Source organism: Ciconia boyciana, chromosome 9 (genome assembly GCF_034638445.1).
Source record: "Ciconia boyciana chromosome 9, ASM3463844v1, whole genome shotgun sequence".
NCBI lineage: Eukaryota > Metazoa > Chordata > Aves > Ciconiiformes > Ciconiidae > Ciconia > Ciconia boyciana.
In genome coordinates, this window is record NC_132942.1 from 17,574,703 (window position 1) to 17,590,403 (window position 15,701).

The 15,701-nt window shown below is 38.9% G+C and overlaps 1 protein-coding gene across 2 annotated transcripts in view; it reads right to left on the reverse strand.

The window, feature by feature from the left end:
- The window catches only part of SLIT3 (slit guidance ligand 3), a 538,149-nt gene that overhangs the window by 119,363 nt on the left and 403,085 nt on the right, over window positions 1–15,701 (reverse strand). For both annotated transcript variants that reach the window (XM_072873643.1, XM_072873644.1), the window contains 2 exons: window positions 7,564–7,714; window positions 6,279–6,353 (listed from right to left, as the gene is read on the reverse strand). In XM_072873643.1, coding sequence (XP_072729744.1) covers window positions 6,279–6,353; window positions 7,564–7,714 — 226 coding nt within the window. The remainder of the gene's footprint in view (window positions 1–6,278; window positions 6,354–7,563; window positions 7,715–15,701) is intronic.

A 15,701-nucleotide genomic window follows, 5' to 3' on the forward strand; every position in this document is an offset into this window, starting at 1 on the left:
TTTTACAGCAGCATCCAGATTGAGCTCTAGCTCAGCTTTGGCCCTTCTAATTTTCTCCCTGCACAGCCTCGCTACACCTTTGTAGTCCTCTTGACTTGCCTGCCCCTTCTTCCAGAGGTCATAGACTCTTCTCTTTTTCCTGACTTCTAGCCAGAGCTCTCTAGTCAGCCAGGCCGGTCTTCTTCCCTGCTGGCTCGTCTTTTGGCACCTGGGGACAGCCTGCTCTTGTGCCTTTAGGACTTCCTCCTTAAAGAATGTCCAGCCTTCCTGGACTCCTTTGCCCTTTAGGGCTGCCTCCCAGGGGACTCTGTCGACCAGTCTCCTAAACAGGCCGAAGTCTGCCCTCCGGAAGTCTAAGGTGGCAGTTTTGCTGACCCCCCTCGCCGCTTCTCCACGTATCAAAAACTCTATCATTGCGTGATCACTCTGCCCAAGACGGCCTCCAACCATGACATGGCTCACAAGTCCTTCTCTGTTCGTGAACAAGGGGTCCAGCGGGGCACCTTCCCTAGTTGGCTCACTCACCAAAGATTTTACAGCTTTTACCAACAGTCTGTCTGGCTTTTATAGAGTGAGTTGTTCTCAGAGGCAGAATGGCACTGAAAGTCTTAAAATACTACAGGCAGACAGTAAAGTACACCCAGTGACACTCCTACATTCATTCAGCAGAGCAGACTGATGGCCTCACTGGAAAAAAAGGGAGGTACATGATGAGCCCAAATGCCACGTACCACAACACTCTGTACAATATCATTTCCAGAAAATAAAGTCTGTTTCTGTATAACAAGTGACAGATGACTGCAACCTCAATTGCCATGGCAAAATTTATGCTTAGGGGAAAGAACAGCAGGTAACAGCTGTTTCCAAGCACACAAACTACTTTTACCTCCCCAAGAAACTTGAGATTCTGTTTTTTAAACTGACTTCTAGTCTGCAAACTTTATCATGATTCAATTTTATTTTGCATGTAAAATGTACTAAATCCTGGACTGACACTCCATACAATTCAGTGTAAGAGAAATATTTACAGACAAATTAAGCCTCCAAAGGCAATTATATACTAGAGGTGGGGTTGGCAGTACCAGCGATTGCCAAGACAGCCTGACACTTCCTATTATAAGACCATACTTTATGTTCACTTTGTAACTTTGGTAAGATTTAACAGAATGAACTGTCAGATGTCCCTTTCAGGTTTCGAGGTAAATATTTTTTATTGTTCTTGTTCTCCAAGAAAAGAGTTCAGTCCTCTTTCTCCCCAGCAGTGCATGAAGTATGGCAGTTCACCTTTTTGTTTTGAATGTGAGCTCATTGCCATTTTTTTCTCTGCAGAAACAGCTGCCAGGACCTCAGTGGGAATGGCCAGTCCCACTGATTTCCCATAGGCACTGGGGAGTGGGCAGGCTCTGGAGCTGACATCTAGGAGCTGCAGCCTCTCCCTATGGGTCAGCATCCCATTTCAGCAAGAAAATGTATCTCCTTGCTCCCACTGAGTTAGGCACCCAGGGGGTTTTGGAGCTTGAACCTGTCTGCCATAGCCAGAAGATACCTCCAGGCTCCCACTGCCATGGGAGTCCCCAAGCACTGGAGGGTTTTTTCACTGATTAACAACTTGAGGTAGTCCCAGGGAGTCGTGGGGTCTCCAGTGTTTGATTCATGCTGAATTTGGTAGTTGCTGCAAGCAAAGAACTGCTCCCTTCCACAAAAGGCAAAACCTTACCTCTGTGAATGGTAGTGTCACCCCTCACCCCTGCCTGATGCGAGATCTTGCTGCGTTGAGTGAGAAGATCTCCCACTGGCAACATACTCCTCCATGAAAGGCAAAAACTTCCAGCTCCCAGGCCTGGAGGGCAGCAGGTCCTGGAGCCTTTCTATCTCACAGGGGTAGGATACCCCCAAAAACCCAAGTCACAGAGCTGCTCCCACTGTTATGGAGCTCAGAAACGCACCCTTGTATTTCTCCTGCACTTTAGGCAGATTCAAACTGCTCTTTTCTAACCACCCTGCAAAATACCAGCAACACAGTTCTTGGAGCCTGGAAGTCACTGCAATGTGACTTCAGCTTTCAGAGACAAGTCATATTTTTACACTTGCAAGATCAGGTGAGGTAATATGGTAAGAACGCATTGAAAGCAACACAGAGTTCAAGGCATTTTGCAAAATCCACTGGAGAACCCAGTAAATTACTTCTGGACCAGGTTAGATCTGCCTACAGGAATCTACATCAACCTATCAACCTTTTTATTCTACTGTAGAAAACATTAAACATAAAGATGGATTAAAATTTAGGTTATGAAAATAGCATTATGTATATGGGATTTTGCAGCTAATTATTGATGTTGATTTTTTTTTTTTTTTTTAAGGCATATGCAGACACATTAACCTTTTAAAAACCATCAGGGTAATCTTAGCAATTTAATTCCTAAATAAAATGTGGCATAACTTTGCATTATGGATCTGTGACCTTTACATTTCTATATCAAGAATTCAATTTTGTTTTGCATTAAAATGTATTAAGTCCTGGGCTGACGCATCATACAATAAGATTTGGCTTAGGAGGAATATTTACTGACAAATCATACCCCAAAAGCTAATTATATATTAGAGGTGGGATTAGCAGTACCACCTATTACAAAGGTGGTCTGACACTTCCCATTTTTGTAATGTTTACTTTATAAGACTGGCAAGATTTAATGGAATGAACTGTCAGATGTCCTTTTCATGTTTAGAGGTAGATACTTTTTAGTTTTATTTTTCTTTTTTTAAACAAAAGAAGGAAGTTTACCTATTCCAGGAAATAAAGCTATCCAAAATACAATTTTTCTCGTATCTCAAAACTCTGATAATCTTTTTGTGAAAAGCCACTCAAAGAAATTCTGATTTCAAATTTGTTAATTGGTAACTACCATGTAGGTGTTTTATTCAAAGGATACATCTTCCCTGTGAAAATCTGTTAGGATTTGGCTGAATCCTTAGTCTTTAACAAATAGATTTAAGATTCCTGCCACAATCCAAGGAGACTGCAAGACATATTTTTTTGAAAATTTTAATTTTAGGTGCTAATTTTCCAGAGGTTTTTTCACTTCAGATTCTTCTTCAGATGACAGCTTCTCATGTCTCTCAAGACAGTGCAGGACACAGCTACAGACTGTGCAAAGTTTGGGACTGGGCACTTTTCTCTATCCAAGTATCTACTCTACCTGTTCCAGGCAGTATTAAGAAGTAACGTCCTTGGCTGGATAGAGAGGGGGCCCCAGCAAGATCTATGAAGGCTATAAAAACAGCTCAAGGCAATGCAGTGGAGTAACTGTGTGTGAGGGCTAGGAAGGGAGCCTGAGTGAGAAGAGTACGAGTTTTGTCAGTGGCTACAGAGAGGTAGAGAGAAGAGGAACAGGACACTGGCCTTACGCTGAGGCAAAATACGGTGAGAATAGAAACTATACTGAATCAGGAAATAAGGAACCTAGCAAGGGACTGGGACAAGAGTCCAACTGAAAATTATTATGTGACTATATAATTAAAGACTATTTTCACATTTACACACTGGAGCAACCCTAATATGTCAATACCAAATCTATGAGTACTTCACTTTGGAATCTTATTAGAAAACCCAAGAGAAAACCCAAGAGACTGTGATACGCAACAACACACATACAGACATGGACAACTGACGGAGCTTGAGTGACAAAAGAACAAATGTGAGCATACACTTATAACACAAGTAATCTGAATCCTCCTTAAAGTCCAATTTACAGACCACCTCAGAGTGTTTATGTTATAAACCAAAGCTACATTTAAGCGTAATGTAAGATGAGGAGGCACCAAGATGAAACACCCATCAAGAGGAAGGAAGAGCTAATTCTTCTATTTCTGGAATTATGCTGGAGCTTTACTAGTCACTGTGGAACTGAGGTACTCTTAAAGTAGTTTCTTTGCAAATTTCCTTGACATGGATCTGTCACTAGTCTTAAACTGAAGTGAAGGACAATCAGAGGGCAATCGTTCAAATACCCATTAAGATATCCTGATTGCAGATATTCAGATTCATTTCAGAAGAAAGAGAATTACAGAGATTAAATAAAGAAAAAAAGAAAAAAAAAGATGAGTTAGGCTAATGGCCTGCCACTACAAAGCTCTGAACTGTTTTCTTAAGCCTAGGCAGCAATGCAATTTTCAGATTCCTCCACCTGCTGTTTTCCTTTAACACTTGAACAGACAAGGAATATGATGAGACAGAGTCAATATTGCCAATCAAATAACAGTAAAAATTCTTGTCCCTTATACACAGTGAAAAATAGAGGTTTGATCAATATTATTCCTCCTTAATTTAGCAGCAGCAGTAAGCAGTAAGACTTAATGAAGAGCACATGTATCACATTCCTGCCACACACACAGCTGCATTAGGACCATTAGCAGCAGCAATCCCGTCCACTGGTATTTCCTTACATTTCCCTTCTTGCATAATGGAAAGAGGTCTATTATTAGCAGAAGGATACTTAATAAAGGCCAAATAATAACATAGAAGGAAAGGCGTGTTTGTTTGCTTGTTTGTTTTTTTCCTGGTAACCCCTTCCCTTCACAAAATGGAATTAGGAGAATTAGGAAAAAGAAGTCTAATCTGACTTTTTAAGGATCAAGCTACTGAGTAAGGTTATGGTTGAAATGTTGCTCCACTTATATCAAAAACCACCCTTTTCAGAAAATCCCTTTATTCCAATTGAGATACTTCTTTACAACACCAGGCAGAATACAAGAAATTAGCTCAACTACAAAAATTACTGAAAGAGCCTCTGCTTGGAGGCTGACACTAAAAAAATCTATGAGACACTTTTTATGAGGTGTAGGGCACAACTACTTCTTTTTGCTGTCTGTTTGAACTGCAACGGTACACCTCAGTTCTCATCGCCCACCAAGAACAGAGCAGAAAGATTTTTTGTTTAACAGGAAACAAACTCTTAAAAAAACTCTCGTAACTGTTTCATGCTGCATTTATGCATAACAATACAGCCCTGTCGAGGCATCCCTCCCACCTGAGTGATTGATGGGAACAAGAAGGACAGCACCATAACTTGCCTATGGTAAATGTTAAATAAAATGAAAGAAATTATTCCAGCTATCACACCTCTCCAATTTTCAAAACATAAATCCTGAAGGTTTGATGAGGACAGATGCTTTCCTATTTGTGTATACTTTTATATACCATGCATTTTTCATTCCCATTTACTACCTACTTGCATAGACAACAGAGCACTTCAACAATGTCAACAACTTAGTTCTAAGTGCATTGTAGCTACAACTTATGGATCATTTATAAAATACTAGCCTAATGTATATGATTAATTCCCAAGTCTGGTGGCCTGTACTTGCACAAACACAACCCCCACCCCCAAACCTGCATTGCTGCATCTGAAACTCTGGCAGAAATAAAACTGACATAAGAATCCCACTACAGTTGTCTCTGAAGCCACTGAGATCTTACATGGATTCAAATGGCTAGGAAGCTCCAGATGGCAGAAACCACGTGAAACGAATGCAGAACAGAAAGCCTGGTTGGTTGGTTTCCCTAAATTACCTTGACTCTAGCAATATAATCTTACTACAAGTAAATAGTTAGATGAGACATTAGCAATGGGGGCATAGGTTTAAAACTTTAAATAACTTCAGAAAGATCCATTTAGAGACTATCAGGAGGTATCTAACATATTATCCTCTTTCCAAAACACAGCTCTTGTTAAATATATACATTGTACAGTGCCAGGACTCAGACTGTTAACAGAATTATGCAGATATATTTGAATGACTGATCTCTAAATTAGGTAATTGATTGTCCTCTCTAAAACAATAATGATCAAAAGAAGCTGCCTTGTAATCTGTATCTTGTAATATTATTTTCCTTTGACCATTTGAAACAATCACACTAGTTGGAGTAGCACAATACATTCAAAAGACAAAACCAAAATGCTAAACTTTGTAGCCACCTCTGACGGTAAGCATACATCTGAATAAATTCTGGGACAGAATTCCCTTCAGTTTCCATGAGTCGAAGACTTTAAGAAATATAGCCTAAAGAATACTGAAATGTCAGCCTAGCAATCTTCATCTGTCACTATGGTTTAACTGGGCCTGTCTATCTAACAGGCAACTGATTCAGTTTCCTTAAATTCACATTAAAAAACCGATTTCTGCTATTGCAGTACTAAACTATAAAAAAAATTATCCCTTCCTCCTTCCTTATAATCCAAAGCAGCATGTATTCTAACAAGCAATTGACTCAAACTTACATTTTTCTGAGGTTTGGCAATTTCTTGAAGAGTCCGATAGCTTCCAAAACAGAAATATCATTGTCATTCAAACGCCTGATAGGAACAAACAAAAAGACATTTAATACTTCACAGACGTCTGTAGATATATCTCTGTGACATAGAGGGCTGCCACCCAGAGAACTATGACCTTTGTTAAGCAAGACACTATCTGTCATCTCTCTCAGACTCCTAGAGTAAAGAGAGTTTAGCTTTGAAGGAAAGGGAACATAGAAGACTATCTATAGTAAAAGCTTAGGATGCCTTCAAGAGTGTAATGCCAAAGGACAGCATCAGAATGCCTTCTTCTTCCAATGCACAGGAAGAAAAAGCCTTATTTGCGTGACTAAACCTCCCTCACACATTCTGCTACAGAAGACATGCAATTGGAGATGTGGTTCATGTAAACAGAAAGGATGTGATTTCAGGTCCTTTCCCATCAAAGTCTACTGGTCTTCAAAATTAATGCAAAGGCCACTGTCTTGGCAGGTTTGGGATGCAAAATTATTTCTCTGATTACATGTAGCTCCATTTTCCTATGTAGAGACTTTGCTGTGTTTCTGAATGTCTCTCTCTCATATTTTTCTATTTTAACTTCATATCAACAATTTTTATGGGGGTTTAAATAGAATACCTTAAGTACAATAAATAGAATACTAACACAAAAAGAGAATTGTGTTTGAAGGGGCTACTAATATAACAAAAGAAAATAAGTTACTTAGTAATAAATATGTTTTTTCACACTCTCTTTAGCAGTATACTGTGTTTATAATTCCTAAGAATCTCTAAAAGCAAATAAATTTCATAAAATCACTTATAGTTTAACAATACATCAGTTTTAGTGAGAGCCATTTTACCTAAGTAGCAGGCCCTGCTGAGATGGAATGAGTTCCTGATCACAGACTTAACTCAAAAGGATTAATCCATTTCTTAAATAAAAATGACCAGATGCAAAGACAAAGGACTCAAAGGTAGAATGGAAAGGAACCATACAGCTTGGGACACATAACAGGTCAACACTTCAAGAAGACACACACAGGCAGCTGATGCACAGGGCCATGGCTCCTTTCTCATCCCCACAGTTGGCATGAATGCTAAGGAAATAACAGAGTTGTGGTGCTCCTTTGAAATAAAATTAACTTCCCCTTTTTCATACAGGGATTGAAGTAGAAGGTGCCTTGAATTGGTCTGAGTCCCTTTTACAGCCTTTAAAAACTAGGAAAACCAACATGCCTTGCTGAGCACATCTTGGAAAGCCAGCACTTACAGATCAGTAGTATATTCAGGAAGATGACTGGGTAATCGGGTGAGTTTTTGGTTAGAGCAGTCTACAATTGTTCCCTCGCAGCGACACTTCTCAGGACAGACAAGGTCCATGAAACACTTCCCGGTGAATTTACTTCTGTAATCCTCTGACCCTGCAATAAAAGGAAAATATATTCCAGCAAACAGCTCCTGATAACTGTAGCAATCAGAGATTTTATGGAAACTATTCTCAACACTGCCTCCTGTCAGCTCCCAGCTCCTGCACACAATTTTAACACTTGCCAAAGATTTTTGTTCAGCAATTTTTCATATTACTCCCAAGACTAGCCTCTGTTTTTTCACTCTTCCCTCGATAGATTAATTCCTTGTCTAACAAGCCTACCTGTTAAGGTATTTTTTGAAGCATGTCTAATTAGCTGTTGGAGTCTGCTTCAAAGGAGCTCCAGCAAAGTCACTTTTTCCCGTATGGAACTTAGTCCAGCAAGAAGGAAAAAGGATCTCATGAAAGCAGAAGCTATCTTGGTGCATTCGAATGGCAAAGGATTTTTAAAGATGTCGTTAAAAACCCCAAAATTTTCAGACCTCAGCTATTAGAGTTATTTTTGAGAGCCATCTTTTATGAGAGAACCTTGTCAATTTTCCAACAATTAGATACCTTTATTAACTATGTTAAACAAACAGCAGAGGAAAGTAATAGCAGTTTAAATCATTTTCATTTTAATTAAGGAATGGGTAGACCATACTTAGTGAGAAGCACTCCCTAATGTACCATTATACCAAGATTGCCAGACCTCTTTGACTAGGTTTTTGACCCGTTCTAATGAAATGCTTTTCCAATTAGGCTCAGTGAACTAATCTGTCCTTTTCAGGTTTGCTTTTTCTCTTTTAATAACAGCAGGTTGGAAACTTGATCTCTGTGCTTCAAGGAACCAGGAGTATTAATAAATGTGTATGTAAGCAAAGTGTTGCCAAGACCCTGCCATGCAATACCTGCCCACTCACTTCATATTTCATAATGGAAGCACCAGAATTATCTCAGGAACCTTGTGTAACGCCCAGTGATCATAACTACCAAGAAGTATTTTTTAACTTTTCCAGAGTTTTAAAAGTCAATTGCAAGGCTTTCTCAGGAATGGTCTGAGCAAGTTCAGTTTTTAAGAACCTGAAAACACGAATAAAAACTTAAACCTGAGCTGAAATTTGTTTTTAGAGACTTTATGACATTTTTCACCTGCTTCCCTTTCCCAGACTGATAAATACACCACTGCTCCTTTTATGACCACATACTATTTTCTGTAAGAAAAAAGAAGTCACCTAAATCCACTATTATTTTAATTTATGTTACACATTACCTCCACACGGTGATACAGTGAAAGCAAGCAATTCTGCAGGCAATCTAACATTTTGATCCCACAAACACACTTTGGTTTAGTTTTGTAATTCCAGACTAGATTATGAGAAACATCACATACAGCTTTGTACATTACCACTTCTGTGGTGCTAAATACTTAGCAGGTTATCATGCTTATTGTAAATTACACATGTAAAGTGAGACTTGGCTACTGTTTTTAGCTTGACAGCACAGCACTTAAAATATTAGGACCACTGGGCATTTTAAAGTATTATAAAAATACATTCTAAGCCTTTTCCCACACCACCATCATTTAAACTCTTATCCTTTCAAAAAAACCAATCTGATTTCCAGTCCTAAAAATTCCAGGCTTGGTAGTCAGGCTAAAATGTCAAATGATGAGCGTATTATGGCTTGATTACAAGAACATACAGCTATTCTTTCTTAGGTCTGTGAGACAGTACATTTGTTGTTTACGATTCCCTGGAAATAATGCCAAAGATAAGCAGTTATCAGGACCAGGGTTTATTAAAACTGCCACAATTACAGTACGCCTTGAAAAACCCAGCAAAATTTTTCAGCGATCAGAAAATGTCTTGGAAATCCCCAAATTAACCCTTGAAGAAGCACTTCTAATTTTCATTGTAAAAGCTTTCTTTGAAAGAATAATCACAAACATCATTAAGTTACACAGAGTAAAAATTTATTAAGTATAATTTTTAGTCTACTGATAGATACAAGATTCATCTTCCTATGGAAAAAAGAGGGATGGGAAAGTAAGTGGAATGCTTTATGAAGGAGAAAAAGGGGTATATAACATTAGAGGGTGAAAATCAGTTTTTGGTTTTCTCTCAAGCTTTCTGGAAAAGTAAGTAAAGTATATTTACCACATTTTGACTTAGCAGTCTCACTCTCTTGATGGCATACAACTTTCCACACTGCATCAGCGATAGGAAGTTGAACTTGCCTGGGCATCAGTCCACTGCCTCCATGCTTGCAACAGGGGAAAGGCCTCTCAACTCACCAGGAGAGGAAGGGAGCAAACATCACCTCCGTACTTTTCTTTCTTTCTCTCTCTCTCATTTTTTTCTCTTTTCCTTTTTTTTCTTCTAAATTAGTTTAAATATGAGTTACCCACGCAAGCACTGAGTGAAAAGTAATCAATAGCATGTATATGCTCAGCAAGTAGTCAGTTATCCATTAGACTGTGAGACAGCAGGAATCACCTGCCAAAGACTAGATAAAATTTACTATTTGACCTGAGCCTTGAGATCACTTTGACAGGTGGCTGCTCTATTAAGATATTCCCATCTGGGATACTAATGTGAAATTCAGCCATCTGCCTGCAGAACTATTTAAGTGTGTGTATCCATTTCTACACACAGGGCTTTATCAATGTACTACTGCAGGGCTCTGAGTGAACATGACAGGATTCAGGAAGTACAATCAACCATCACGTGCATGTAGTACTTCTTGCATGCTATAAAATCGCCTGTGGAAAGCCATGGAAAAGAGATGCAGGACAGGCAGAGAAGAAACACTTGGCTTCATTTTACTATTCCAGACCAGCCATTTGGTCATTTTATTATGCCTGAAAGCATGTGTGCACTGTAGCTGAGAACTCTGTGAAGCTTGGCTGAATGTAAAACATGACCTGGGAGTTTCTAGTAATTTACAAAATTAAAAAGAATTAAGTTTGCTGTAAAATGAGTAGTCAAGGCAACAGCAAGGCCTGTGTTTAACTGAAGGCAACTGTTTTTATTTGGATTGCTAGTTACTCTGGTAACATTGTCATTTCACAGCCTGTGTGACACCACTATCAGGTACCAGGGCATTGCAATTCCTCAGTATCATAAAACAAACACACATGCCATTCTACAAAACAGCAGTATTGAGATAAAGAAACACCACATTTCCAAGTGCTCAAAAATTTTAGGTGCCTTTCTAATACCCGCATAGAGAAATTAAGCAGCAGAGGCAAATACCTTTTTGTCCTATTCTTCTTTTTAAGCATTGTTTAGCAACCTGATTTCAGTTTTTAAAACTTAGCTTTGCCCAAAGGACTTAAAAGGAGTGCTGGATGATCTGTTCTGGAAAAATATCAAGCTGTCTCAACAGGGGCTTGAATTCTGACCTGATACATTCATTCTAGAAAAGATGGATCCAGCTGCCTCAAACTTGGCACCAAAAATATGATCACAGAGATCACTTGGTCTAAAACTTGGACAAAAAACCAGGAATCCCAACACTCACTTCTTCATGTAACCACTAGATCATGATTCTCATAGGTTTTCAGGAAAAAAAGGAGGTACATTGTTTGTCATAATTTCACATCAGTAGTATTAATTCTTATCAGTAATTACAGAGAAAATCTAAGAATCTCAGATGTCCTTCTTCTGATGGCTCCACAACAGATGTGTAACAAATTTGCAAGATAAGGCAGTATTTCCGTAAAAGAAAACTTCTGTATGAGGCTTTCAAAGTCCTTTATGAATAGGTGTAATTATCTCTACTTTACGTAGGGGAGAAGTTATGCAGAAATATGTTAAAGATCTTATCTAAGCTGTCAAAGCTAAAATGGCCCATTTGGGTATGCTGACTCAGCTTTGTGCTGTGTAACTATTGGATAATACTGTTTTCATACAGGCCTTGTTACCCATGTCATTTCAAGAGATAAAAGATAATGCTTTGCAGACTCTTCTGAAGTTCTTTTGCAGTATACTTCTTCATAATAAAATGCCAGTGCATTAAGATTGCTCAGATCAGGTCCAAAGTTATGTTAGGTAGCAGGCATCTTGTTACAGAAGCGGCATCCAAAGCATACCTCAAGTAGAAGGATTCAGTGGACAGCTCAAATGGAGAGATGTAGCTTATATTATTTATAGGGTAAGAAGACAAAAATGATTTTCATCTCTGTAGGTATGGCTGGAATCACCTTTGAATCATATTAATCAACAGGATGCCTAACTTCTTCATTCTAAGAGCAATTAAACAGATTCATTACTTAGAAATGGTTATTCTGCATGCAAGCCCTCTGGAAAGTCTGTCACAAACATCGCTAGGGCTCCCCCCTGCAGTGCCCGGGAGTCTGGTTAAGCATCACTTCACCTTTTTCATTTGTCCTGTGAGAAAAGGGGAATCTCTCACCTTTTGATGCTTCTGAAAACAGCAGAAGTATCCCAGCATGCCATGCGGCAGGGAGTATGCAGCCTTCCATGGTGCTTGACAGAACCATGTTCAATTTGTATTGTTCTACCACATGGTTAGATCAAGCACAAAGGAAAACCCCATGAACAGCCAGAGTCAGAGTTAGGCAGCGCCAAAGAGAGAAGAGCGTTGAAAAGAAGCAGCATGGAGAAGCACAAGCTGAAGGTTCACGGAGAGCTGCTCTCCACTCCACCCATGCAAAAAGGTGCTGGATACAAGAGGTCATCCTTTACGCTACAACTGCAGGAACACCCTGGAGCACAATTGGGGTTAGTGTACAAGAACAGAGCCCAGGTGAATTCAGAAACAGAACTAATATGATGGAAAGTACTACCAAAGGACTGCAAACAGCTCCTTCCAGGAAGGATGTGCAACTTCCACCACATACTGAATGCCCAATCTACGCTGCTCGTTATCAGCTACTTACTCTCCCCTGGTGTCTCCTTTCAGTATAAATGCCATTTTGGTTTGCTCTATTTATTTAAATGCAATCTTAGAAATACCGCAGCTCTTATTAATAACAGTAGATTCTGAGCTGATAGCCAAGCTCTGGCATTAAGTGCCCCCCAAGCTCCCTTGGAGGCTGATTTCAGCTCCCACTGGCCTTTCATGCTAGTGGCACTTACACTGACAATCTGTAATTACCACTGCTTTTCTTTTTTTTTTTTTTTAACTGCACCTTTCAACAGCAAGGTAGCACACACATGCTACTACAGACATATTAAGGCAGACAGGAGTATTTTGTTATTCTGTTTCTTGGCATAATATTTGTTGGGTTTTGTACATCATTTGCTGATGGAAGCATTCTCTCTTTCCAACATCCTGGATTATTTCAAACAGCTTTACTTCTTGTAACTCATTCCTGCAACTTTGACATATAAAGTAGGGCATTCAGTTTTGGCTTGACTGCTCCCACTGAAATAAAACTCCCATTGACTTTAACATCTGCAGAGCTATGCCAGTGGAGAGTGCTTTTGAAGGTCATATCTCAAATGTTCTTGCAGGCTTCATGAACAGAGAGGAAGTGGCTGTCCTCTGCAACTCCTCAGAACATTTTGCTGGACTTCAGTGAAGGTCAATGCTTGTGCTTTTAAAAAAAAATATCACTTTCCTTAGTAAGGGGATTGCATTGCCCAAAGAACAAAGTCAGCATCAAGCAGATTATTCATGGAGAACAATGCAAGTACTTGAGCAGAGATGACAGATAATACAGCAAGGGGCTCTGCTTCACCATTTTGCTATAAACCAGCATTATTATGCAGAAAGTCAACACACAATTACTTGGGAACTCCAGAAAATAAGCACAGTGTTAACTTAGTCACCTCATACTGTGGGTTTGCATACAGCAATGAAAGTAAGACAATTTGATTTACTGTCTATCTTTACAATCTAAGAAAGAAACTAAAGCAGCTTTTTAGGGGAACATAATACAATAAACCTTCAAACCCCACAACCTGCCAAACTAGCCAGAGTCCTATCTGATACAAACATTAGATTATTAATTTTCTTTTGTGACTCATGCAACATGGCACCAAGAGGCATTAATTTTCTTTCATTCAAAGTATGTATAACCCTGGAATTCACACCTCATTTATTTAGAAATTATACCTATAACTAGCATTCCTGCCAATAACTTTGTATGGCTCTAGTAAAGAAGGATGCAGAGTTCCATATCCTTATTCCTACACTGGTTTAATAAAGCAGCAATTCTGGCATGGGCTCTTCAAATAAATTACAGAGTACCACAGTACTCTGTTAAGCAATGAGAAGTAATAGTTCATATCTTCCAAAGACTTTTATATTATATACTGATTTTCAGTATTAAGTGGAATATCTGTAATAAACTCCATAATTTCAGTGTCAATGAACTCTTTCAGTCCTACTGGAAACAAATGCAGTCAGAGCCCTGCAAATGTCTTCCTGAGAAACCCCTAGAGAATATTTTGAACAACTCTCTATTCCTCTGCTGCACTAATTAAACACCACTTACAATAACTGCCTAAGCTAATCATCAACTACAATGAACAAGAGGTACCAGCACACAAAGAAAAGTCTGCCAAAACCCTAATTTCTGTCCCCAGAATACATTAAGAGGCAAAATACTCCACAGGCACATTCTGGCCTTTCTGCTCGTTGCAGACTATTGCAAAAAAGTGTGCAGGAACACAGCCTCCTCCTCTTTTTTTTTTTTTTTTTTTTTTTTTTTTAAACAAATAGAATAGAAAAAAACAGGGAAGCACACTATTTTGTAAATTACATTTGAAAAAAATGTTCCATAAGTCTTTGGATGTACATAGATCATTCTGCATATATGTTTGCAAAGAAAAAAAAAAGTTGAAAAGGAATGATCACATTTCTAGATATTTGCCAGTTTTCACTAAAAACCCCACCCTTTAGGTATACTCTACATACAAGCACCATTGTATGGTTTGCTTTAGGTGTTAATTCACCTCTGGTAATCCAAAATCTGTTTGTTTATCAGTCACTGAATCTGCAGTTTGCTAAGAATTCGTATACAGGACCCTATTTTTAACTGTCCCATCATGCTGTAACACCTCAGGAGACTGCCGCAGTCTCAGAATAGTCAGATGAAAATTTATTGTCCAATTGCAGGCTCAAACATTCTTGCACTAGTTTTAGCTGACTAGCTCTCTTCATGCCAATGCCTCTCCAATTACTTTCTTTATCCTATTCCAGTGACTGCTATACACACAAAAAAGTGCTAACTTTGCATCTCTGGTAAGTGTTGCTCAGCTTAATCTCAACACACGCAATGGCAATGATGTGAGAGAAGAGAACAAACTTTGTCCTACCTTAGTTTTTGAGGTATCGGAGTTACACTCAGCTTTCTGCCATAGCTAATGAACCTCCAGAGGACACCTCCAGAGGACAACTCAGATCTCATGTGAGGAATCTATATTGCTCTGTACTCTGCCTACATGGGGAATCTAGGACAACTATGTTATTTGGATGCCTAAGTGATATGGATGCATCTGTGACTCAACATTCATTCTCCCTCTTTTCATTGCCTCTTTACTATAATTGCAAATAAGGATGTTGGCTGGTAACAAAGCAGTTCAGATGCTTAGTTTTTTTGAAGACTACTTCAACTTAAAAATAACATGAGGCACAGCCTTAAAATAAAGTTTTTAACTGGGACACGTCAATTTACTTTCTTATTAAAAATGATACTCTTTGCCAAACAGACCCACCTGCTCTATGTTAACTTTATGCTTCCTTGAGTAAAATGGTTTCCACTCTGCCTACTTTCCCCCTACTGCAGTGCAGGAAACCTTCACCATAGTGTTCATCACAAGCTAGTGAGGGGTTAGAGTAACTGACACAAATATTAACATAAAGATCTGAATTGCTATCAAAGATTTACAGAAAAGGGAGAGCTATAATCAGGATACAGTACAGCCAAATTACTTTTTCAACAGGAACATTTCTACAGTACAAGGGAATTTAGCTCCATTACTATTAGTCATAGCAGTCGTGTTGTGTTCTCTAATAACTTCAACTTCAGAAAAATTTCATGCAAACCAAAGCTCAAATATATTTAAGTTACAGTGTACGGTGAA